General features: G+C 37.6%; 1 protein-coding gene across 2 annotated transcripts in view; it reads right to left on the bottom strand.

Moving 5' to 3' along the window:
• LOC106061766 (DNA (cytosine-5)-methyltransferase 1-like) overlaps positions 1 to 25,036 on the bottom strand; it is a 42,791-nt gene that overhangs the window by 17,332 nt on the left and 423 nt on the right. The window contains exons 1-10 of one of the 2 annotated variants that reach the window (XM_056041441.1): positions 17,280 to 17,366; positions 13,776 to 13,824; positions 12,077 to 12,184; positions 11,656 to 11,919; positions 4,062 to 4,254; positions 3,665 to 3,743; positions 3,081 to 3,227; positions 2,852 to 2,969; positions 2,655 to 2,764; positions 2,173 to 2,291 (exon numbers count right to left, since the gene is read on the bottom strand). In XM_056041441.1, coding sequence (XP_055897416.1) covers positions 2,173 to 2,291; positions 2,655 to 2,764; positions 2,852 to 2,969; positions 3,081 to 3,227; positions 3,665 to 3,743; positions 4,062 to 4,254; positions 11,656 to 11,919; positions 12,077 to 12,184; positions 13,776 to 13,824; positions 17,280 to 17,314 — 1,222 coding nt within the window. In that variant the 5' untranslated portion in view covers positions 17,315 to 17,366. Of the gene's footprint in view, positions 1 to 2,172; positions 2,292 to 2,654; positions 2,765 to 2,851; positions 2,970 to 3,080; positions 3,228 to 3,664; positions 3,744 to 4,061; positions 4,255 to 11,655; positions 11,920 to 12,076; positions 12,185 to 13,775; positions 13,825 to 17,279; positions 17,367 to 25,036 lie in introns of those variants that run through there. The other variant, XM_056041440.1, reaches the window with a different exon arrangement.

Here is a 25,036-nt window from a genome sequence, read left to right as displayed (position 1 = left end):
CTTCGATACACACAAGGCTCGTAAAGTAATTCAGCATGTAGTAAAGAGTCAATAAAATGCAAAGACGAATTTATTTTCTAATACAAACTCTTAATTTTCAATTATTATCCGTATCCCTACCCAAACGGGGCCCTGCGCAATCTGTTTCACATAGGGCCCCACAAAGGTTAAGTATGGCCCTGCTATTTAGTGATGGGTGAATACAGAGTAGAATATTTGTTCTCCCCACCCCACCCTTTTTTTTTCGCCACTAAAGTTACGTGGGGTAACTGTAGTCCGACTTGCAGAAATGATCTTTCCATGACTTCTTGGTCACAATGGCTAAGTCCGGCCCTACTATTTAGTGACGGGTGAATGCTACTCATTCTCCACCCCGCTCTTTTTTTTTTGTCGATAAAGTAACTCTAGTATGACTTGCAGAAATAAAAGAGTGATATTTCCTTTACTTCTAGGTGTCAGGAATGGTTAAGCCATGAAGAGAATTATATGTATATATATATATTTATCTTTTGAAAACTCATACAAATCTCCTGAAGTATATTGACAAAAATTGTCATTTTGGGGTGTCATTCAATATGGAAAACGCCAATCCTAAACGCGATAAAAAAACGGCATTATCGAGTAATTGTGGAACCTTATGAAAGAAGATTCTCGCACCTCAAACTAATGAAGAATTACTTGAGGTCAACAATTCTTGTAGATCAATTGAAACATTTCGAAATTCTTGCTAGTGAGCATGATCTATGGAGGAAACAGAATTCTTATGATATACTGTATGACTTCGCTACACGCAAGGCTTGTGTAGTAATTCTGTGCATGGTAAAGAATGAATAAATCCATTTTGCATTGGACCCACAATGGTAAAGTCCGGCCCTGCTATTTAGTGATGGGTGAATACAGATTAGAATATTTGTTCTCCCCATCCCCCCCCCCTTTTTTTTTCGCCGCTAAAGTTACGTGGGGTAACTGTAGTCCGACTTGCAGAAATGATCTTTCCATGACTTCTTGGTCACAATGGCTAAGTCCGGCCCTACTATTTAGTGACGGGTGAATGCTACTCATTCTCCACCCCCCTCTTTTTTTTTTTTGTCGATAAAGTAACTCTAGTCTGACTTGCAGAAATAAAAGAGTGATCTTTCCTTTACTTCTAGGTGTCAGGAATGGTTAAGCCATGAAGAGAATTATATATATATATATATATATCTTTTGAAAACTCATACAAATCTCCTGAAGTATATTGACAAAAATTTTCATTTTGGGGTGTCATTCAATATGGAAAACGCCAATCCTAAACGCGATAAAAAAAACGGCATTATCGAGTAATTGTGGAACCTTATGAAAGAAGATTCTCGCACCTCAAACTAATGAAGAATTACTTGAGGTCAACAATTCTTGTAGATCAATTGAAACATTTCGAAATTCTTGCTAGTGAGCATGATCTATGGAGGAAACAGAATTCTTATGATATACTGTATGACTTCGCTACACGCAAGGCTTGTGTAGTAATTCTGTGCATAGTAAAGAATGAATAAATCCATTTCGCATTGGACCCACAATGGTTAAGTCCGGATCTGCTATTTAGTGATGGGTGAATACCGAGTAGATTACTTGTTGTCTTTCCATGACTTCTTGGTCTCAATGGTTAAGTCTGGCCCTGCTATTTAGTGACGGGTGAATACTACTTGTTCCCCCCCCCCTCTTTTTTTGTGGGTTAACTCTAGTCCGTCCATATTGCAGAAATAAGAGTGATCTTTCCTTTACTTCTTGTCTAAACTGTTGAGCCATGATGCCAGCCTTCAACTATGATTAAGCAAATTTTAGGTACAAGTGAATAAGTCTGGTTAATAATTAATCATTTTAAAATAATTAGCATTTAAAGAATTATAAAATAAAATTTTAACCTAGCAAGAGTAGTTAAGACGGGAAAGCTAAATACTTTTTTTATAGAGTCAAAATGTCCAGACTTTAAATATTTTTTTTTAGTACATGCATCATACAATTACTCAAACTTAGTAAGATAGGAAGGATTTAAAAAAAAAAAAGGCAGTCTCAAAGTAGACATTTTCTACTTGCAATTATCAAGCATCTCGATAAATTTAAGTAGCCAGTCAAAATAAAAAAATGTATCAGAATTAAAAAAAAAACAACAACTAATTAACTCAATGCTCTAACCTTCAGGACTAGAATCTTCCTCAAATATAGGTTTTAAAACTCCACTGAAGAAAAGATATTTGTTGCGTTCTATCAAGCCAGTATCAAAAGCACAAAGATGAGTATTTTTGTCATAGACGCTGAAAATGTATAATGTTATAAAATTATATATTTATAGTATTGTATAGTAATAGGTCAAACAAAAACATATTTAGAGCATACTAGCTAAGCTGGTAACAAATGAATGTTACAAGCTAAAATGTTCAAGCGCTGTTGGAATACAATGTTATACATATAATGAGAATAATAATAATGAATTCTAGATAGTACTAGTTAGTAAAAGTTACAAAAAACATCCTTGTAAATTAAACATTATTAGCCATGCCTCCATCGGTGGTTGTATTTTCTTGTGATAAGATATAAAATCCTTTTAAAGAAACTTGACAATCTTAAAATACACTTTGATGCACATTATGAGTAACTAAATAATTATTTCCATTTACCTAAAGTTGGTTATTTTATGCTGTGGTCTGTCTTCTGCCATTTTGTCATGATCTTCATCGCCAGTGTATAAAGATAACTTTGGATCAGTGAGAGCTATCATTTCTTCCACCTGAAATTTCATAAATGAAAATTTGGTATGAGGAGCTGTATGATGAGTATCATTTGACAATCAGCGCTGAATATCTAGTAAACTTACTGCTTCATCAGCATCACCAGGGAAGAGTTTTAGGTCAGGATCATCCAAATATTTCAAACATTCATTGCATCTCAGCGGTAAAGCTTTAGCAGGACTAGGACTGAAGACTGAGTTAACTCTGAAGTTAAAAAGTATACACATGTATTTTTCCTTCAAATATAAATTTCAAGAGAAAGATTAACAAAAAATTGAATGAATTCTTAAATTTATTAAACTTATTAAAACATACCCATCAGACTTTCTCCTATAATCTTTCTGAAGCTTTATTCTCTTCGCACTCCCTTGTGTGTCATCATCAGCTTCAATAAAATCATCTTTAACATTGTCCAATACAACATCTTCCATTTTATCTGATGCTACATTTTCTGTTTTGGGTCTAGGGATAACAAAATTATTCATTGGCAGGAAGAATATGCATGCAGTATTAGCAGACAACAATGTTGATGTAACAGCATTTAAGAGTGTCTCATTAATGCAAGTATTTTATCAGAAGTGACAATTAGACTAGCAGAACGGCAGTAGAGATTATAGTGAAGTTGTATTATGCAATTAATACCATAGATAGATGGTGCTGTTTTTAAAAACAATGTAGAGAGACGGTGCTGTTTTTAAAGACAATGTAGAGTTGTTGTACTGTTTTTAAAGATAATAAGCATTGTTTATATATTATGATTAAAAAATAATCTCATAATTAACAGTCAAGAATTTAGGCACCTTTCATAATAAGGACATTCTACTCAATTTATCTTAATTGACATTTTATTTTCAAACCTAACTTTTTGGGCAATTGTGGCTTTTTAATGTTTTACTTACTTGGCATTCATCATAGATAAAATAGTTGGCTGTTTTTCATCTTTCTTACTGCTCAGTCGTCTAGAGGTTCGGGATGGTGCTGAAAATAAAATACTTTAGACTGTTATGCTAACAGAAATATGAAATTGAGTTGAATATGTTTTCTTGAAGTGATCTCAATGTTTATTCAACTGGTGAAAACAATGGATAAATTAGACCAAGAGTTTTGCACCTAAAATGTTTCTTTAAAAAAAATAAAAAGTTTAGATATTTAATTTTTTTAGTTATTTAAATTTAAAAAATCATTAATTCAGAAAATGTAAGAAAAGATATAAATGATTTAATTGTATCTCATGCTTGATAGGTATCTGACATACTAAACTTAATAAAACATGTCTTCTAATTCACAAAAACTTACTTCTCTCTTCTTTGAATGTACTAGAGTTTCTCTCCTTAGCAGCTTTAGACTTTGTAAGTTTTTCATCTGAGCCACTTTCACTTTTAGACTTTTTAGCAGGGGAGTTGTCATTTGTGTTAACTGATTCAATTTGAGTTGTGTCATTATCTGATTGTTTCTCTGGTAAACTTGTTACTTCTGAGCCACTTTCGGCCTTTAAATAAAATGTAAAAATCTTTTTTCAGAATATAAAAAAAATGCACTGCTATTGAATTCATCTTCTGCTGTTGAATTGAATCACTAGTGTCATATTTGTAACCAAGTATATTTTTTTGCAAATCATTTCTTTCATTTTAGTTTCCATGACAATGGGAGAAAACTTTTGAAGCAGAATCCTCAACAAATAGGAGACCTACTTTTACTTATTTTGTTTTTTCTTTCTATAAGAACAAATTTCCCACCCTGGTACTGACATTTTTTAAAAACTTGTACCAGGCGGTACAAAAACTCGTTCGTTTTGTATTCAGACTCTATCAACATCACTCGATCAGGAAACATGAACAGGACCAAGAGGTCTGTGTGTAGTCGCTGAATGAACTCTTTATGTTGTGTCTATTCTATTTATGTGTTTGTTTCTGTTATGACTTTATATGAGAAAAGGATTTTTTTGGATTTTTGGATTTGAGGCACATCGGCACAATTTAGGCCATGTCGTGCCTGCAGTCCCTTAAGGACTACTCTCTCTCTAAACAACAAGGGCCAGATTCTATACAGTCATATAATTAAAATCAAGGTCTATTCACAGTTAAAATAGTAAAGGTAGTAAAAATTTAAATATTTGGTAAAAATCTAATGTAAATAGTGCATGTTCACAAATTCAGAAATCAGATCTTCGTAGATAGCCCCACTTCCCGAATAAAGCCCAGTACCTTCCCAGGGTCGACATTATTAAATAGTGTTTTTAGATTAGTGGCTCTAAAATATTTCGCCATGACATCCTGGTATCTGGGGCAATCGATGAGGATATGTTCCACGGTGAGGCGAGAGTCACAGTACTCGCAAAGTGGGGGCTCCTCTCTCTTCAGTACAAAAGAGTGCGTGATGTAGGTGTGGCCAATCCTAAGTCTGGACATGGTTGTGCTACCACGCCTTGTCAGACCCTTAGATGTGGGCCGCCACCTGACATCCGCCACAATCTGCCTGAGTTTACTGTGAGTCTCAGCCTCCCATCGGTTCTGCCACTCTCGATAGGTGGCAGAGGCAATACTTTGTCTCAGGTCCGAGTAGGGAATTTGGGTTCCTGACACCGCATGATTTAGGGCTCTCTTTGCTTCTCTGTCTGCGGCTTCGTTTCCCTCAATGCCAACATGGGAGGGGACCCAGATGAAGGTGACATCCCTACGGTCGGCTGTTATTAGGTCCAACAGCTTCAGGCTCTTATGTACCAATGGGATGTCAGTCTTCATCCGCCCCAAAGCTTGCAATGCAGATTTGGAGTCGGAGCAGATTATAAATTTACTCCTTTCTGATGCTTTTACGGCCATAAGTGCAAGCAATATTGCGTGCAATTCGGCCGTAAAGATGGAGCAGCCATCGGGGAGTCTACGGGAGATTGTTTTGTTCCGAAAGGAGCAGGCACACGCGACCTTTCCCTCCATTTTGGATCCGTCTGTGTAGATGGTGCCACAATCTCCGTAGCTCTCCTGCAGTTCCCTAAAGTGGACTTGTAGTATGCTTGGGTCTGTATTTTCTTTTTTGAAATTAAGGAGGGATAAATTTAATTTGGGTTTATTCATTAGCCAAGGAGGATTCTGAGGGGTTTCTATTTTAGAGATTTGGTCAATGGGTGGGGTTAAATTTTGGATGGGTTCTCTCATTCGAAGGCCCAACGGCTGTATGACGTTAGGCCTTCGATTGTATAATTCTACCTCTGTGGGGTTAAATATGGAGTCAAAAGCAGGGTTCGTGGGGTTGGATTTTAGCTTGACTATATATTGCATTGCAAGCTTTTTCATTCTTATATCCATGGGGAGTTCTCCAGCCTCCACATGGAGACTTGGGATAGGTGATGTACGAAACGCGCCGAGACAGAGACGCAGGGCAGCATTTTGTATTGGTTCCAGTATTTTTAGGTACGACTTCCTTGCTGCTCCATATATTATGGATCCGTAGTCTAGCTTGGATCGAATTAGACTCAGATAGAGCAGCAGCAAGGTATCTCTGTCAGCTCCCCAGTCCGTATGGCTGAGTACTCTTAGTATGTTTAATGACTTTTGGCATTTCTTCTTAAGTTCCTTAATGTGGGGGAGAAAATTAAATTTGGAATCTAAGGTGAGGCCTAAAAATTTTGTAGTTTTCACGACAGGGATCTTCTTTTTGTGTATAAATAGTTCAGGGTCTGGGTGGAGTCCCCTTAGATTACAAAAATGCATACTAACTGTTTTGGAGTCTGAGAATTTGAAACCATTATAGTTTGCCCAACCCTGAATTTTGTTTAAACATAACTGTAATTTCCTTTCTAAGGTGTTCATGTTTTTCCCATAAGTAAGAATGACAAAGTCATCAACATACAAAGAGCACTCTATGCCAGGGGACAGCGCATTTATGATGCTATTTATTTTAATGTTGAACAGGGTGACTGACAGAATGCTGCCCTGGGGTACACCCATTTCCTGGTCATGAGTGTCAGAAGCGGAGTTGCCCACTCGAACCTGAAATTTTCGATCTTTCAGGAATTCCTCCACAAAACGGGGGAGGTGTCCCTTAAGCCCCATAAGCGCCAGGTCACGTAGAATGCCATGTTTCCAGGTTGTGTCATAGGCCTTTTCTATATCGAACAATACAGCTACTAGATGTTCTCTTCTGAGTAATGCATTTCTAATATAAGCTTCCAGCCTTACCAGGTGGTCAGTTGTCCGCCCCTGCCGGAATCCGCACTGGTAGTTTGAGATCACTTTATTCCTTTCCAGGTACCAGACCAGCCTACTGTTAATCATTCTTTCCATGGTTTTGCAGATGCAGCTTGTTAGTGCTATTGGTCGATAGTTAGCTGGGTCAGAGCCGTCTCTTCCCGGTTTAGGTATCGGTATAACTGTGGCTTTCCTCCAGCTGTTTGGGAAAGCGCCTGTTTGCCACACACAGTTATAGACCCCTAGCAGGACTGCCAATGAGGGTTCGGGAAGGTGCTTGAGGAACTGGTAATGGATTTCGTCTTCTCCAGGCGCTGTGTCATGTGACTTGTCCAGCGATTCCCTCAGTTCCTCAAGCGAGAACGGTTTGTTGTAGTCTTCATTGTTCTCTGACCTGAAATCAATGGGGTGTCTTTCCTCCCTGGTTTTGACTTTTTGGAACTCTGGCGTGTAGTGTGCAGTGGATGATTTTTCTGCTATTGAGGATGCAAGGCAGTCAGCTATTTCTCTGGGGGACGTGACAGTTCGTCCTTGGTTTTTCAAATGCCCTATTGCATTTGATTCTTTCCCTTTGATTCGCCTTACTGCCTTCCAAACCGCTCTAGCAGAAGTTTTGGCATCCAGACTGCCGACAAAACTTCTCCAGGAATTCCTTTTGGCTGACCGTATGGTTTGTCTAGCCTTTGCTCTAGCTATCCTGAATAGCTTTAGGTTTTCCTGGGAAGGATTCTTTATAAATGCAGCCAGTCGTTTTTTCCTATCACCAATAGCACTTTTGCAAGCTGTATCTAACCATGGTTTGCTAGGCCGTTTTGGATTTGCAGAGGTTAGGGGTACAACTTTCCTGGCTATACTTAGTAGCTTGCTAGCAAAGGTATCAGCTGGGTTCTGTTCATGGAGGATATTTTCTGTGATATCCTCAGAGCATCTTTTTTGGAATTGTTCCCAATCGGCCTTATTCAGTTTCCACCGCTGAGGTCGTCCCAATGAAGGGAGATTGTTAGTAATGATGATTGGGAAGTGATCACTTCCCCGTAGATCATTGCTAACTGACCATTGAAAATCGTCCAGAAGTCAGGGGACGCATACGGTGAGGTCAATGCATGTGAATGATCCAGTTCCTGGGTGCAAGTAGGTCGGTGATGCATCATTAAGTATGCATAAATCATGTTGGAGGAAGATATCCTCCAACATACGACCTCTTGTGTCGGTATTGTTGGATCCCCACATGGTGTTATGGGCATTGAAATCCCCAAGGATTAAATAAGGCCGGGGGAGTTGTTTCAATAGGTCCTCCATGTCTGTTCGGTTTAATGGAGCGCCTGGTGGTAGATACAGGCTGCAGCAAGTGATAACCTTGTGAAGGGTTATCCTAGCTGCTACGGCCTGTAGTGTGGTCTGTAGTTCTACCCTCTCATGGGGGATGCTATCCTTCACAAGGATACAGACTCCACCTGATGCTCTCTCTGCATCCTCAACATTCTTGGTGTAAGCACGGTAGCTTCGGAAGCTGATGCAATCTTTCAGAAATGTTTCCTGTAAGCAGACAGCTACAGGAGTCTCAGAGTCCATCAGTAGCTGCATTTCCTCGTAATTGGCCTTGAGGCCTCTACAATTCCACTGTACAATTCTGGAATCCATGGCTTATTCTAGATGACCTACTTGGAGCTATTTGGCCTTGGGAGGCCCCCGGAGGGGTTTCCCTTTATTCCAGTGACCTTGGTATTTTTATTCTTGGGTTTGGATGGAGAGGAGGACAACCCCCTTTTGGGGGAAGTCTTTCTCTCTGGAGAGGGGAGATCCCTCTGGTTAGAGCGGAGGTTATTTCCTCCTCTCTCACCTCGGGCATCCTCTCCGCTTTGATTTCTCCCCTTAGGGAGTTGGTCAACCTCTAACTCGGTAGAGGTTGGGGTGTCTGGCTGGGTTCTCTGAGGAGAATCTGTATCAGACATGATGTCTCCAGGTTCTCCCGGAGTATTGGTTTTGACATGCTGCTCAGTCTCCATGCTCTCATCAGCGAGCACAGAGAAACTGTTCTTTAGCATGACAACAGGGCTTTCTTGTTTCTTCAGAGGTGTGTTCTTTGGCGGTGTTTTCTTCTGAGTTGGGGGAGGAGGAGGGGGTGGTGGGGTCAATGTGTCCGTCTGTGTGGCTATGGATCTTCCTTTCTTAGCAACAGCCTGGGCGTAGGTCTTTGTCAAGCCGAATTGGCCCTTGGGTAGGGCCAGTACAGCCGATTTCGCCTGGCTAAAGGTACATCCGTTTCTTGCCTTGTACTCCTGCACGGCAACCTCCTGTTTCCACACAGGGCAGTCCTTGGAGTAGGCTGAGTGGCCAGCTTGACAGTTTGGGCATTTGAACTGGGCTGTGCAGCCCTTGTCCTCATGACCCTCTCCAGCACATCTGGCACACACAGTGTTCCTCTTGCAGACTGCCGCGCCGTGTCCATAACCCTGGCACTTGAAGCACCTCATGGGGTTAGGTATGTAGGGCCTCACTGGAACTCGTAGGTATCCTGCCTTCACATACTCTGGCGGTGTCCTAGTTCCGAATGTGAGGATAATAGTGGCGGTTTTGACCTCCTCACCCTCCCTGCGCCTGGTAATGCGCCGGGCATGGGTGACTCCTTCAATGCCCTCCACTATTTCCTTCTCGGAACATTCCAGTAGGTCCCTAGAGCTGATTACACCTCTGCTGGTGTTCAGACTCTTGTGTGGCATGACTTCCACTTGGAGATCACAGAGTCTTCTGCATCTTAAAAGCCCATCAGAGTGTGTCTTGCTGTCTACTTCTACAAGGAGTTCCATTGTTTTGTGTAGCTTAGACACACTCTTGGGCTCTCCCACTACTGACTTGAGTCCCTTATAGATAATAAAAGGGCTCAACTTTGTCAGGCTTTTTTCCTCCTCTGTGCATCTAACCACCAGAAATGATGGCCAGGTGGCACAGCTTTTTGGGACCTCCTCTTTTTTATCGTCAATTCGACGTTTCTTGCCCAGACATAGGTCTGGGGCAAGTAGTTTTGTGTGTGTTTTTTTGTCCATATATATTTTGGTTAATTCGGCACCTGTGCTCCCCACCCGCCATCGAGTCCAACAAGGGGACGGGCCATTCGGATGTCCAGAATGAGCCCGCCAGGGCTACACAGGTGCTATACTCAGTCAGCTGCTACATCGGACATGTGTCCGATACAGCAGCTCCCTGATTGACCCTCCAGCCACCGCCCTCCAGCATAGGTCGACGACCTATGCTGGTAGCTCGGCATGACCAGCCGGTTGACCCAGAGCGGGCCATCTGGGTCTCAGGTCTAGGGGAACTTGGAGCCAAAGTATTGTGTTGTTGTGGTTTATCCTCAGATAGCCACCACTCAAACACCAGGATCTCTTTATCCCCCCTTACCCGTCGCAGTCCACGGCAAACGGACTGGTCTAGGACGTAGTGAGAATTTAAAGTTAAGGAGACAGTGTGATGATCAATGAAGGCAGACTTAGGAAAAGAGGAGGCAGACACAATGATAGAAAAGAAGTAGGGCACTTTTGAGCTCCAAAAGTGCTAAGGAAAGAGGAGCGCAGTTTAACGTCATGTCTCGGGACGGGATATGAGAAAAGAGTCTTTGTAATAACAACTCTTAGTCTTATTTATTACATGAAAAAACTTGGCATAAATAACAAGAGTTAATGGCCCTGTGTAAAAGTAACAAAGATATGAAATGAAACAACTCAACAATGACAATTAACAGTAAGAAAATTGAAAAAAAAAAACTTATGTCATGATTAGATCTACAATCTAAATCTAGATCAATACGACAATAGAGATGATATCTAGACTAGATCTATGTCTATATAATGAATATAATCTACTCTAGATCTGGGCTCAAGAGTTATCGATGCTGTGGATCCGCTACAAATGTAGGTCTACTCCAAACTTTCGTAGGCATACCTTCATCCTTGATCTATTCTATACTAAGACTAAGAATCTAGTCTAGATCTAGACTAGATGGTAGTAGATGTTATCGATCTAGATCTAGATCTAAATCATATTACAACTAAATTGGATCTAGATTGTAGAGTAATGTAGAGAATCATGACATAACGTAATGACTAGCTAGACTCTAGCTAGATCTATTCCTGTATAACAAGTTATCTAGATTCTAGATCTAGAATCCAGATCTAGATTAGATATCTACAATGTCACTCAATGTGTTTTAAAACTGATAGTACTTCGATATTTTTTTCTATACAAATGAATACGGGAATCAGGGATTAATTAATTTCCACTAATGAACTTACAAAAAAAAAAAAAAAAAGTCACGTTGGTGTATCAGCTAACTGACGGTACCAACCCGCCACTCCCTCACTCTCGCGTTCTTCATTTCTAGACTAAATCTAATTGCTTTTAAGAACCAATCAATGTATAGATCTGGACACAATGTGTTCCCACACCTTTCCTGATCCCCCCCTCCCCAACAGGACGGCTTAGCGTGACTGCTCGTAAGCTAGTCAAGAGAGGAAAAAAGAAAAGGATATGAAATGCTTAACGCGACGGGTTAAATGCGTATTTGCGTGCTGACTGTCATTTTTGGGAGATTTTGCGTAACGGTAGGCAGGTCTGATATTCAGTATAACAATATTTTGAGTATAAAACGACTGTTTAGAAAATGATAAATTATCTGAAAATAATACAATGTTTCAAGAAAAAAAAAATACCTCATCAACCTCCATTTTACTTTCACAAACTTGGCTTTGATGGTGTCCATTTTGTTTCAGTTCATTATCACACTTGATCTCAACAATATTTTGTTTGGACACTTCTGTTTCTTTCCTGACCAGTGGCATAGAACAATTCCCATTTGTATTCACTGAATTATCTCCAGTAGTGTCAACAGAGTTCTGGATCAGCTTGCAGACATTGTCTTTTGTTTGTTCTAGAAAGTCTTCAATAATACTTTCCAACTTTTTGTAATAACCTTTCTGTTGATGAAGGTTACTATGTTACTAGGTTGACTGACACATAAATTAAAGTAATTTTTACAACTGGCAAAGTCTAAGTAAGTATCTTAACATTAGCTTAACACTTAGTGGATCTGAACTTTGATTTAAATCTGTAATACTGAACAAAATTTAATACCTCTGTGATGTCGCCACCTTCAAATTCTTGTCTGAGATTTTCCACTTCAGATCTAAGTTTTCCAGGCAAAACTTTTTCCAGTATACTGTACTTTTTCTTCCAATAGCCCTAGAGTTGCAATCAAAAATAGGAAAATGTAAATTACAAAAAAAATTTTAGAATAAAAAAAAAACAAAAAAAAAAAAATGACTTTCAATAGTTGTTAAATAACTAACATTTCTGATATGAGTGCCCAACTATGTCATGGCACTACATGACTAATGTAAGGTAGGTTAGTTAGACCCTGCTCATAGTATTTTGTGTTAACCAACAAAAACTTTTGTTCTCAAATAAATAGCCGTTACCTATTTGTACAGTTTGATTATATTGACTTGGCGCGCGTCCAAACCGAGGGTTCCGAGTTTGAATCCTGGTGAATACAGGGTTATTTAGTTTTGGGATCCTATGGTACCTCTAAGTCCACCCAGCTCTAATAGGTACCTGTTGGGAAAAGTAAAGGTGGTTGGTCATTGTGCTGGCCACATGACACCCTTGTTCACCCCAGGCCACAGAAACAGATGGCATTTACATTATCTGCCCTATAGACCACAAGGTTGAAAGGGGAATTTTACAGTGGTGTGACAACAAATTTAAGCAACCAGGCAAAAGTTCTTGATTAAATTGGGAAATAACTATAATGATAATTTAAAAAAAAAAAAAAAGCTTGTGTATCTGCAACTATTATTGAACTGAAGTATCAAATTTCACAAAAGAAATAATAAGGAAAGGAAGTAATTAATTCTGATAAAAGCTGAAATCTAAAATCTTGGCTGTAAAATAAACATAGAGCATACTAGCTAAGCTAGTATCCTGCATTTACAGAACAACCAGATAGACGACCTGTTAACTACCTCACCCTAAGGTCAATGTTAGTCAACAACCACAAGAGGATTGTCTCAAACCAATGGGCATCAGAAAACACAGGCAGAGCCATGTACAAAGAAATGACCATGCCAAACAAACCAGACAGTATTAACTTCCTTCCCCACAAAGAGCAATCATCCAACTAAGAAGAGGACACACACCTCTGTTAAATTACCATCATAACAAAATAAATCCCACACACCTACCCATTTGTAGACACTGCCCACCCTTATGAAACCATTTACAGCATCCTCTTTGAATACCCATTCCTAATCCACCTTAGGCAGACCCTACTACCATTTCAGCCCAACATAACCAATACCCTGTACAGCAGTGCTGAACAACTGAAGAAAACAGCATGCTATTTTTTCCTTGGCACAGTCTGCAAAAGAGCTCACAGCTCAGCAGCTAAAAGCTGGCTAGAAGAAGTAAATCCTGCATACAGGGAGAAAAGGGAGCTACACCACTATGCTTGACCCAACGAATTAAAATCACTGTGCCAAGAATTAGAAAAAAAAAGTTTCAAGTGATGGTGACCAATACAATGTGGTGGCAAAGACCAGCAAGTGAGGAGATTTGTAAGGAAATAAGGGTGGACTGTGTTGCTTTGATGTTGTGCTGAACTTTATCTTTTGGGACATCAAATTTTTTTAAAAACATTTATAATCCCAGGCCAATCCGGGATTCAAGCCTAAGATCCTCATGAAGTAACCAAGTGTTTTATCATTTGGCCAACATGGCTAATATACATCATTATCATTATTATATAATAATAAAAACACCAAAACCAGTGTACCTTAAGAGTGATATCACCGTCTTGAAACTCATTTTCAATTAATTTCAACCTGCAAAAGATTTTTAAAGTTACATAATTGTGTTTTCAATCTAATAAATATTGATATGACCAAAATAAATATGGCCTCATTCAGCTATAGCATAGCAACTATATATCTAAGGATCGTTTCATAGAAATGAGATGAATGCCTGAGCATTAGCTATGCTATGATTGGAACGATGTCACTCACAGTTCCCCCCTCTCTACACAATCGATCTATATCTATAGATCTAAAGCAATACTGATAGTTTGGAGTCAGTGGCATCACAGATTCTTCTTATCTTATATAATACAGACGTTACTTCAAAAAAGAAGATGATTATGTCCTACGCGTCATGCATATCAAGCAATGACTAAAATTCTACCAAGTTACTGGTTTTCCTGGCTAGCTCAGGCAACCAATTCCATGCTCTAATAGCACTAGGGAAGAAGGAGTATTTGTACAAATTTGTCCTAGCATATGGGACGAGGAATGTGCCTTTATCTTTGTGTCTTTCAGAGTATTTTATTAAATTTTGTTTTTTGTATTTGAAGATTATGGTTCAGTGTTTTATGTATAATTGCTACTTTACTTTTGAGTCTTCTGTCCTGAAGGCTTTCTAAATTTAGTGATTTTACTAAAGGTGTTACTCTAGTCTAATGTGAATATTCGTTTGTTATGAATCTCTTCCTTAGGTTTGCCAGCTCCTGATTTTACTTCAGGGTTGACTCCCAAAGCCTTTCCCATCATTGGGTATAGCTGCAAGGCAGCTGAGTCTGGCAGAGGTTTGAATTTAGTTTTCCTTCTCCTGTGTGGGTGGACAATAGATTATCTTTTAGATCTAGATAACCCAAGCTTGATACAGATTCTAATCTATTCTACAAGCATATATATTTTTATTTTACACATACCACTCACTTATGTTCTATCAAGAGATCTCTTTTAAAAGATATCAAATGTATCAACAAGAAATTTCATCACACACAGATTCCTTTTACCTCTTAGGTCAAGTTATGTTTAAATAAGAATCAGCTGGGGGGGGGGGGGGGCATCCAGAAGGTGTAAACAATTACAACTAATAAAAGAAATTAATTATTTGATAAAATAAAAGTATGGAAAACAGGAAGAGGTATTCGATTAGGGCTTTCAGTGAATGCATTTTTCCCTCTTGGTCTGAAGATGATGATCTAAAGAAATGTGTGAAAGTGGAATTGGTTAGAATTTACGGCAGAAAAGTATGTGAGCGTGTGTGTGATGGGAGACATTATAATTATAATGCAGGTCATTCCAATTCAACTAAAAAGTAAATGTCTATAAGAACATAATAATGTGCAGGGTGAAAGAAAAAACAAAAAGCTTGAAAGAAGTTCAGAGAGAGAGAGAGAGAGAGAGAAAAGGTAAGGAAAGAGAATGAGACTGGGTCTTTTCATTTTAGTGTAACAGATTAAAAGTTCATTAAACAGTAGACAATAATTCATGGGCTAAAACTAGTAAAAAGTAGATAACTTGAAAAAATGTAGATCTATTCTATATAAAGCCTGGCAGGGAACAAATCAAGGGCTTTGCCTTTAGGCATAACTCTAGTGCAATACATACTAGATATATAATATAGTATAGTACTTGAGTTTAATCATGATGATACTGATTACTGATAGTATATTGATACTCATACTTTACTAAGCCATACTGCACTGATAGTGCCAATCAATACTAGATTCTAGATCTACTATTATCTAGAATCTAGATCTAGAAATAATTTAGATATGATATTCGAAATTCTAGATTATTCTAGATCTAGATCTTAAGTCTAAAGTTAATTCAAGTATTTTCAAGGCATCAAGAATCCAGGTAACTTTTATATACCGTATAGATCTAGATGATACTACCTCTAGATCTAGTTATTACTAGATTTACTAGATCTAGAGTATAGATCAGTGATTCCCAAAGTGGTCTATATAGACCCCCAGGGTCTACGAAAGTGAAAAAAATAAATTGGGGGGTCTCTGAGATGTCCATGGGGGTCTACGATAATGAATTTCATTTCATTTGTGACTTTAATTTTCACTCCCATTAATGCAATTATTTCCTACACTAATATGTAAATGTACCTTTAATCCTTTAAATATTTATACTGCTATTCAAATGAAAAATAAAGATAAAGTTCAGAATACACTTACAAAATCTCTCTTCGACATCATATAGAGAAGATGATGCGTTAAAAACATTGATTTTACCTGCCCTTGAAGTAGTTTTAAAAACTTGTATTACACACAAACCTACATCTGATATTATGAATTTTTTAAAGCAACAATACAGTTCAAGGGCATATCGGTGGTATAAATTATAACATTAAAAGCTTCTTATGTAATTCTTTGCAAACGACATATATACAGTTTGGGATCAACGGTCTAGCAGGCTCTGACAGGATGTAGAGCTGTTTGCTGCAAACTGCCTAAGGGTTGCTGGCTCCTTATTTTTCCTCAGGGTTGACTCACAAAACCTTTCCCATGTTTGAGTATAGCTGCAAGGCAGAAAAAGGTTTGAATTCAGTTCTTCTGCTAGGTGGGTAGAAAGCACCAGCCTTTCCAAAGCTTACGGGTTTTGGCGTTAGTTACTCGCCTTCGCCGCTTCTCCTGTTAGTGAAAACAGTTCTGCGTGCTCAATATTTGAGCCACACATGAAAAATCCAGAAATACAAGAGTAACTGCTCTTTGTGAAAATGTTTACAAGAATCCCTAAAGCAAATTACTGAATTAATATTTAATGTTTCATAGTACAACAAATTCCTATATGAAACATAATATCCGTAGCTACGGATGATGAGCCTACAAAAAAAAAACCAACATTTCCAGTGTGTTTGATTCCAGAAATATAAAATCTAGATATATTTTATATTTAATTTATATCTTTTTTTTTTTTAGCTCTTTTAGCTATATCTTTTTTTTTTTTTAGCTCTTTTAGCTCATTAGTACTTTACTAGACTTCTAGTCCTAGATCTTCGTCTTCATCATGATTTAGATCTTATAACTTATATAATTAAATAATGCAGCTGTTACTACGTTTAGATCTATCTGAATCATCTAGACCAGTGGTTCCCAAACTTTTTTGTCTCGTAGACCCCTTGCCATGGTTTCTGATTTTCCGTAGACCCCCTGCTTAACTTGTGTTGCATTATTGCAAATCAATCAACATTTTTTAAAACTAATGTCTAACTGTATTAAGTATAAGAGTGAAAAGGCAATTAAAAGCTACATTTGAAGTTATACAGATTGATAAAATTTAAATTTAAACCAATTAAAATAACAAAATATATATAATCTAGATTCTAGAACCATGCCTATGGCAGGCCCACTAGATCTAGATTATACTCAGTATAAATTATGGTAATCATGAAGATGAGCGTCAAAAATTATTGATTCACTGAAAATTCAATTTAAAAAAAAAATACAATTAATAAATATAAATAGTGTTTTTAAAAGATTTACTTGTAAAAAAGAGAACTTTTATATTTATATGACATGAACAAAAAGCATTAGCGACGTCAAGGTTGCTCAGCACGCTGCCATTTTGTTTACAATGTCACAGAGGTGTTGCCAACTTAGTATTCTGAGTTTTTCTTTTTGTTACACTTGCTTAAACCGGTGCTGCACGCTTGTTTGTAGGCATAAATTATATAATTAACTATATAAACACTTTCCTTTTTCTAACAATTATATTAATAAAGTTACAATAACACAAATATATGCTGAACTTGTTTTTTTTGTGTGTGTTGATTTGGTTTTTTTTTATGTTAAGTGTATAGCCTAGATCTAAATATAAGATGAATATTATGTTTTGTTCTGTTGTATTTGAGTCACTGGTAAAATAGTAATCATGTGGCAGTTTCTAATATTTAGGTGATTTTGGCCAATATAGAGCGTGAAAGGATGACATTGTGACCCGCTTCTATTGAACCACGGATAAAAGAATCAGCAATGCTATAAGCCATTTAAGAAGAAAGTCAAGCTGTAGTAGCTGTGTAAAAAAAAAACATGAAGGAAATCCAAGTCTAGTAACTAGGCCTAAGTAGACTAGTAGTCGGTCGACCTGAGAGTTGTTAGAAGTTTTTAGAAAAGTAGCGATGTAAAGAAAAGTGATTAGGTCACAGTAGAAGTCACGTGAGAAGCAATAATTATATAAAAGTCTGTATGAAGTAATTGACTAGTTTTATGTGTTGAAATTGATGTGCTCGTCTTTAATAATAGTTAAGTATCTGGGCAACAAGCTGCTAAGACATATTTCATTGTATATTTCATAGACAAGATATTTCGGGTGTTCATGTGCGCCCGCAGGATTTTTTGAAGGGGGATGCAAGTTGCCACCTATGGCTCAAAGTCATAGCTTCCATTTTTTTCTCCCGAGCATATTAAAGAAAAGAACTGGTGTCCACTCGCCCCCCCCCCCCGGCCACCTATACGATATTAATTTCACTGTAAATACATGGCGCGTTGGACGTAATCATCTTCTTTTTTGAAGTAACGTCTGTATGATATAAGATAAGTAGATAAATACTTGTTTCATGCTCTTGCATCATTTTAGGATGTAAACAAAACTGGTTGAACTGAGCATTAGTATTGCTTGAAAAGAGAGACGTTAACGAAGAAACTAACGAATCCAGATACGGACTGTAAAGCAGTGTTCTTTAATAATCCCAAAATCCAAACAAATGTTTTTTTGCTTGGTGTGTCTGTCGACTACAAATTATCGGAAGCACTAATTCATAACCTAGTTTGTCTGCCAATAATCTCGCCTTCCTCAAGATGTTATCCCTGAAGTGTTCCTAACCATGGTCAGTTTGGTTTTTGATTATGTAATTAATGTGACTGCTGGTGTGCTTTTGAGCGGCCACTTATGCTAAGATGGACAGACTGCAACGTACAACACGGAAACTGGTTCAAGAACAGATGAATAATTGATTACAATTAAAACACACATCAGAAGCACACGAGAAGCAGGCACTGATTACACATAAAGCAGTTTGTCTGGTTTCACTTATAGTCGACCTAACTAGGACGACGGGGGATGGGAGCGTGCAGGGTTTGAACCGTGGACCATTGACAAATCTGAACGACAATCGAGCGCTCAAACCGCACGACCAGGCAGCCATCCAATTCAAAGATCTTCTCAAATTGACAGCTGACTAGAATTTTTCCTCCAAGACAAAAAGAAAATAATATTTTATCATATTCTAGGCCTTTACTAAATATAATGATAGCTATAATTATGTGCAAATGAAAAAAAAATCGTCACGACTACGTTCTACAGAATTTTGAATTGCAAGCCATAAAGTGTGCATGGTCGGACATGAACTACAGATTAGCTTATTCCAGTTTATTAAAATTATATAGCTTATCCTTATAAACTTTATTTCAGTGAAATCACTACATGCTAAGTTGCTTCGTATCAGAAGTTAATTGATTTGAAGGTGTAAAAAACATGACAACTCTCTCTCGCGCTTAAAGATTGCACGAAACAGGAAAGGCTCGATATTAACTATCAAACAATTTACAGCCCAGACACCAGAACATAACATCTGGCATAGGTTTCTGTCACATACTCGTTTGAGATTCAATGTGACATGAAGTGAGTTAATAGTCATTTGACTATCTCGTGCCTTATTTACGAAGAAATTATTGGTCTGTAACTGACCATGGGGTGAAAACCTCAGTTACCTTTTGGACTCCTGAGAGTAAGGAGATGTATATATGTATTGTGTAAGAGATGCGAGATGTAATATAAATGGGTTCTAAGTGATGTATTTCCATGGCTGGAGTTGCCAAGTTTTTATGCACTATTTTATTATGATTATTAAACGTTTTGTCTGTTGAGACAATGCTTGCTACTAAATATATGTGTTGTGGTCAAATTACTCAGTGAACATAGTGGCACTATGCAACAACAAAATTGATCAGGATAAAGTAATTTAATGTTTGCACAAAGAACATTCTAACAAGGCCAGAAGAGGCCCTAATGCTACACAAATAAACATTCGCGTTATCAACATATGCCAAAGATATGACAGTTTCGAAACAGCTTATGGACCTGATGTAATCAGAAGAAAAAGGGAACATTATTGAACCCCAACCCCCCTGGCTGCGCCTATGCACAGTAGCGGCCTTAGGGGGTGGCAAGTGGGACAACCTCCCCAGGCCCTGCGATTGGAGATTCCCTTGACACTGTCAGCTTCGAAAACCAGAACAGTTCTCATATATACTCAATATCTTTGGAAATCTTTCCAGGCATCTTTATAATACCAAATACTATTTCTATGTAAGCTCTTAACATGACATAAACTTCAGCAGCACGAGGTTTCTGTATATCCCGTTAAGTGTGTGACTTTGTGGTTGGATTTAGCTCTGAGAATGTCAAATGGTAGCACAACGAATAACGTGATGCAAGAAAAATTAGAAAAGTAAAACTGCTGTAGCGCGCAGTCTTAACAAAAATTCTAGCGCTTGTACAGTACCTTTAAGAAAACAACACCGCATATAATGGGAGAACAGAGAAACAAACGAACAACGGTGATAGCCGAAGTCGACCCAACCATGCAAGTACATCTTCGAAGAATTAAGAACGCTGAGGCTCACGGCCATTACATCAGGCATAGGATTCAAAACGATAATATGAAGATTATGGCATCAGAAGTAAAAGGGAACATTATTGATAAAATCAAACTAGCAAAATATTTTCCCGTCATTCTTGACTACACCTGATGTTAGCCACAAAGAGCTGATGTTCCTTATATTGAGTTTTTTGGACGTATCCTGATGTTGACAAACAGGAAAGGGTTTGACATGGCGCTTCTTGATGCGCTGTTGAACGTTGGTCAGGACATCGCCGATTGTCGTGTCCAGGGATACAAATACAATGGTGTAAACTTGAAGGGAAAGCACCAAGGAGTCCAAGCACACATTATTCGCATCAACAATCAACCTTTTGCGCTCTTCTTGCGGCGGCCATAATCTTAACCTTCGGAGTGTTTACCAGAAATATATTATTATGTAGTTTGTTGATTGTTCATGAACAAATGTCTTAATCATTAGTTACGTTGATTAAACTTTAAGGCAAAATCTTTCATAAAGTACATTATGTAATGTAGTCAAACGGCCAATAGTACAGTACATACGTAAGGTACTATATTTTATAGCTAAAATAAGACAGCATTAAAGGCGGACGAGGCATTAGCGTGATGTGATGTGGTATGGATATATAGCCTACACTTGCGGCTTAGGGCCCCGCATATGACATTCGCCCAGGGCCCCGCGCACTGCCAAGGCCGCCTCTACCCATTGCCTCCAGAGTGTCGAAGTCCGACAGCCATCAACAAATACAAAGCAGGACTATTACAGTAGGCCTACACACACAAGTTTCTTTTTTCCATAAAATGTGAGAAGTCACCTTCCAGGAGCTTCTTGTAAACCAGAAGACCACGGAAAATCTGTTATAAGTTATAAAATGGTTTCGTTTTAATAATTTACACCTAGGATTAGAGTGGGTTCTATGACAGTGCGTGGCTCACTGCGGTCGCATAGGTTGCAGTGACCTAAGGCAGGCTCTGAAAATATCGGCGTATGCTACTCACTGTATAATAATAATAAGCTTTTTTTTTTAACATAAATTAATTACCCTTTTTAACATCGTTTAGTTTCAAAATACACCACCAATAAAATACAGCAAGAGAAATAAATAAATAGAAATCGCTATATGGCAAGCGTGAGAGACATAAATGATAAAACGCTTGGGCTTGTGGTAGCTACATATAAAGAGGCTCGAGGTTCTCAACATCGGAGTCAATCAGAGTTGTTGTGCTTACTGAGCAACTAAAAGCATTACTGAAAACATTTTCCCTGGATACCTCCCCCCCCCCCTCCCCCAGTGATCCTGAAAACAGATTGGACCATAGTGCTCTGAGCATGCTATAAGCATGAAAAATGCTCTTTATGAAAATAAAAACTATTTAAAATAATATGGAATCTGGTCTAGCAATTCATAAAAGCTATTTTTAAACAATCTCAATCCAGATCTTGTCTTACCAAATACAGACACAGGTTACTTCACAAAAAAAAGTATTTACTCAGAGATTTTAATAATTCATAATTCAGTGACAATGAAAAGTAACATCTATTTAGCACACACACAAAAAAAATGATTGCAATAAACCTTTTAAAAAAAAGAACTATTTTATTGTGGTCTAAACTATTTTGTCTAACATTAATACATCTGTACGTTAACGGGTGTTTCTTATTTCTAGTTGGCAGCACTTAATGATACCAAAATTATTTTTGATAAAAAAATCTGGATTTGTTTTTGGCCAGGAAGAGACAACAAGTAATGTCGCGATAAATAATTTTTGACGCTCACATTCATGATTACCTAAATTATTATTATTAATAGATCTATTTCTAGATCTACTATTCTAGTACTATGCTGCAGCTATCGTATCATAATCATCTAGAATCTAGACTAGTATTATCTAGATCTAGTAATCTAGTGACTTGTAGTCTAGTCTAGAATCTTTTTCTTAGTCTAGCCTCTAGTCAGTCTAGTCGACTAGTCCTCTAGCCTAATCTAGACTCTAGGCCTAGGTCTAGCTAGAATAGGTTAAATAATGAAATAGACATAGAAAAATCTATCTAGATCTAGTAACGTCACAGTGAAAGTCTACTAAGACTAAGACTACTAAGACTCAGTGAGACTAACTTAAGTGTCTTAAGTTAAGAAAGAAGTAGATCTAGTAAGAGTAAGAGTCAGGACTAAGACTAGTATTACTAAGTATTAGTAAGAGTAAGACTACTAAGTAACGGTTTTATTGTTTAGTTTTACAGTTACACTTCTTAGACTTAGACTTTTATGGTTATTTTAATATTTTTAATATTAGATCTAGAGTAACTTACATCTATCGAACACCTTCGTTTTAAGGTACTTATCGAACACCCCATTGTATTTTTTAAAATTCTCCTTTATTTCGATAATTATGACGAAACTAGTCCATTCCTATTGTGTATCGTCCATTTCTTTATAGTTTAGTTATATTTAGTTTCATTTTCACCCGAGGATAATTTTTGTACTTATATTCAAAGTGCATTGGTAATATTGGTATAAAAATTTCACTTTTTTTGACCTCTTGGGAAGAGTGAAGTGAGTCTCGGGTTAAGGGTATTTTTTAATGCCAATGACGTTCAGCTCAACAAAACCTATATAATACGCTTCTAATTAGGCTGAGAAATATTTTCAACAATTTTCTTTAAAGTGTCCTTTGCTACCTAAACATGAAAATTGAGGTTTAAAAAGGGGGTGTTCGATAATAGCAGTTTTTATATAAGCAATCTCAGCTTCGTAAGATATCGAACGCCATTTTAATGTTAAAAATAAACATCAAAGGGATATAACCCAAAGAACACAAAATATTTAAATTATATATTTTTTTATTGTTATTTTAAAAAATAATGTAATGCAAAGTACATATATAAATTACCCATGTGTTACAATTTGTATCAGGTTTACCGTAAATGTGCTATATTTTTCTAAATAAATAGATTTACATCGATATGCACTAATTGTACCCATTTTAAAAGCTTGATTTTATGACACATATAATTTGATGCTATTATAATCGTTGTGCTACCATAGGTGCAAGGAATATAGAATATAACACAGGAACAATGAATTTAGAATATATCCAGCTGTGTTTTTTTTTTTCAGATGCCCCATTCTATTAACTTCTGAATTATGTGTTATAAACCAATACCTAGCGCATGTGCTTGATGTGAAGAGATATTAATAAAACGAAAGGGCTAAGGGGGAGGTATAGAATGTAGATATGGTATTTTGAAATAAAAATGTCTTTGGTCTTTGGTAGGTAAAAAAGGAGGGGGGGGGGGGGGGGGAGAGAAACAGTCCAGACACTGTATCAAGAGATCATCAATAATTGATCGACCATTAAAATGTGACGTCAGCCTCAAATACATAGTCAGTTGTGCTTCTCGATCTAGACGTGTGGCGCAGGGTCTAAAAAAATTATATATAAAGTACCATATACCATAAAGTATGATAAAGCTCATAATGCGCTACAAAGAAACTCCTTTGAAACATCACAAATACTCAAAATAATAACAATAACACATTTAACCACTCTCTTATTCTGCCTACACCCCCTTACCCGCGCTTTCTTCTTACGCAATTCCACTCTCCAACATTCACACTTTTTCAGTGCAAAGTAACAACGTAAATTTCAAGACTCAATCCAAACGCAGCCACCAGACTAACACACAACAAAAAAAAAAATGGTCAGTGACAGCCCAACACACAGGTGTAAACCAGGCCACCAACGCAGCCCCAAAACATTGTTCAAGTTGTAGTAAGAACAATGTTGAGGGGAAAGGGGGGGGAGCCATCATTCGAGTACCTAAGGTCAAGCCGCTAATTAGGTCACAAACACTAGGCGTGATAGATATATAGATATGTTGTTTGTGTGTGTGTGACAAATACTAAGCGTGCTCTAAAATACGGTGTTTAGGTTTAGGGAGGGCAGATCTATCTACATGTATACTGTATAGGTAACACAGCTCGCAAGCTACCATAGCTTTTCAGCACCCCCCCCTTTCCCCGCCCAGATCGAAAAATATCTAGCACTGACTTTTGGGCTGTTACATACACTGAGCGTGCTAGATCGGCGGTTAGTTACGTAGGGCCGCGTACCGTATGTTTTGTTTTTAGGTCAACCAAGTAAACTTGGGGAGGATTATCTATTGGCTACCAAAGCTTATTAGGCTCTCCTTCAAATAGATAATATCTGGATTTAATTTATTAATGGCCTTATGTCTCAAAATAGCTTAGACCTAAAAAAGTACTACGGTAATGCGTTACTGGGCTTAGCACCGTCAGTTTCTAAGCAGAGCTGATCAGTGATAGATTATAGATTCCTTCGATGTGGACCATGTGAAAATGACTAAAATCTGTCTGTCTTGACATGGCGTAAAAAGAAAATGCTATAAATAAAAAAAATATAGATTATAACACTTTTGAAACACCATACTTTTCACAAAATTTTAAGATTATAACACTTCTAAAACACCATACTTCTCATGTGTTCGATAAGTTCTTAATATGTTCGATAAGATAAGATAAAGTAAAGGTAAAAAAGTGTTCGATAATTTAAGCTTTTGAAATCATCGACCTGACTCACTTTAACATCAAATATAAG

This window comes from Biomphalaria glabrata, chromosome 9, assembly GCF_947242115.1.
Source record: "Biomphalaria glabrata chromosome 9, xgBioGlab47.1, whole genome shotgun sequence".
Classification (NCBI taxonomy): domain Eukaryota; kingdom Metazoa; phylum Mollusca; class Gastropoda; family Planorbidae; genus Biomphalaria; species Biomphalaria glabrata.
The sequence above is the reverse complement of the archived record's forward strand: the minus strand, read 5'-3'. Positions and strand labels throughout refer to the sequence as shown.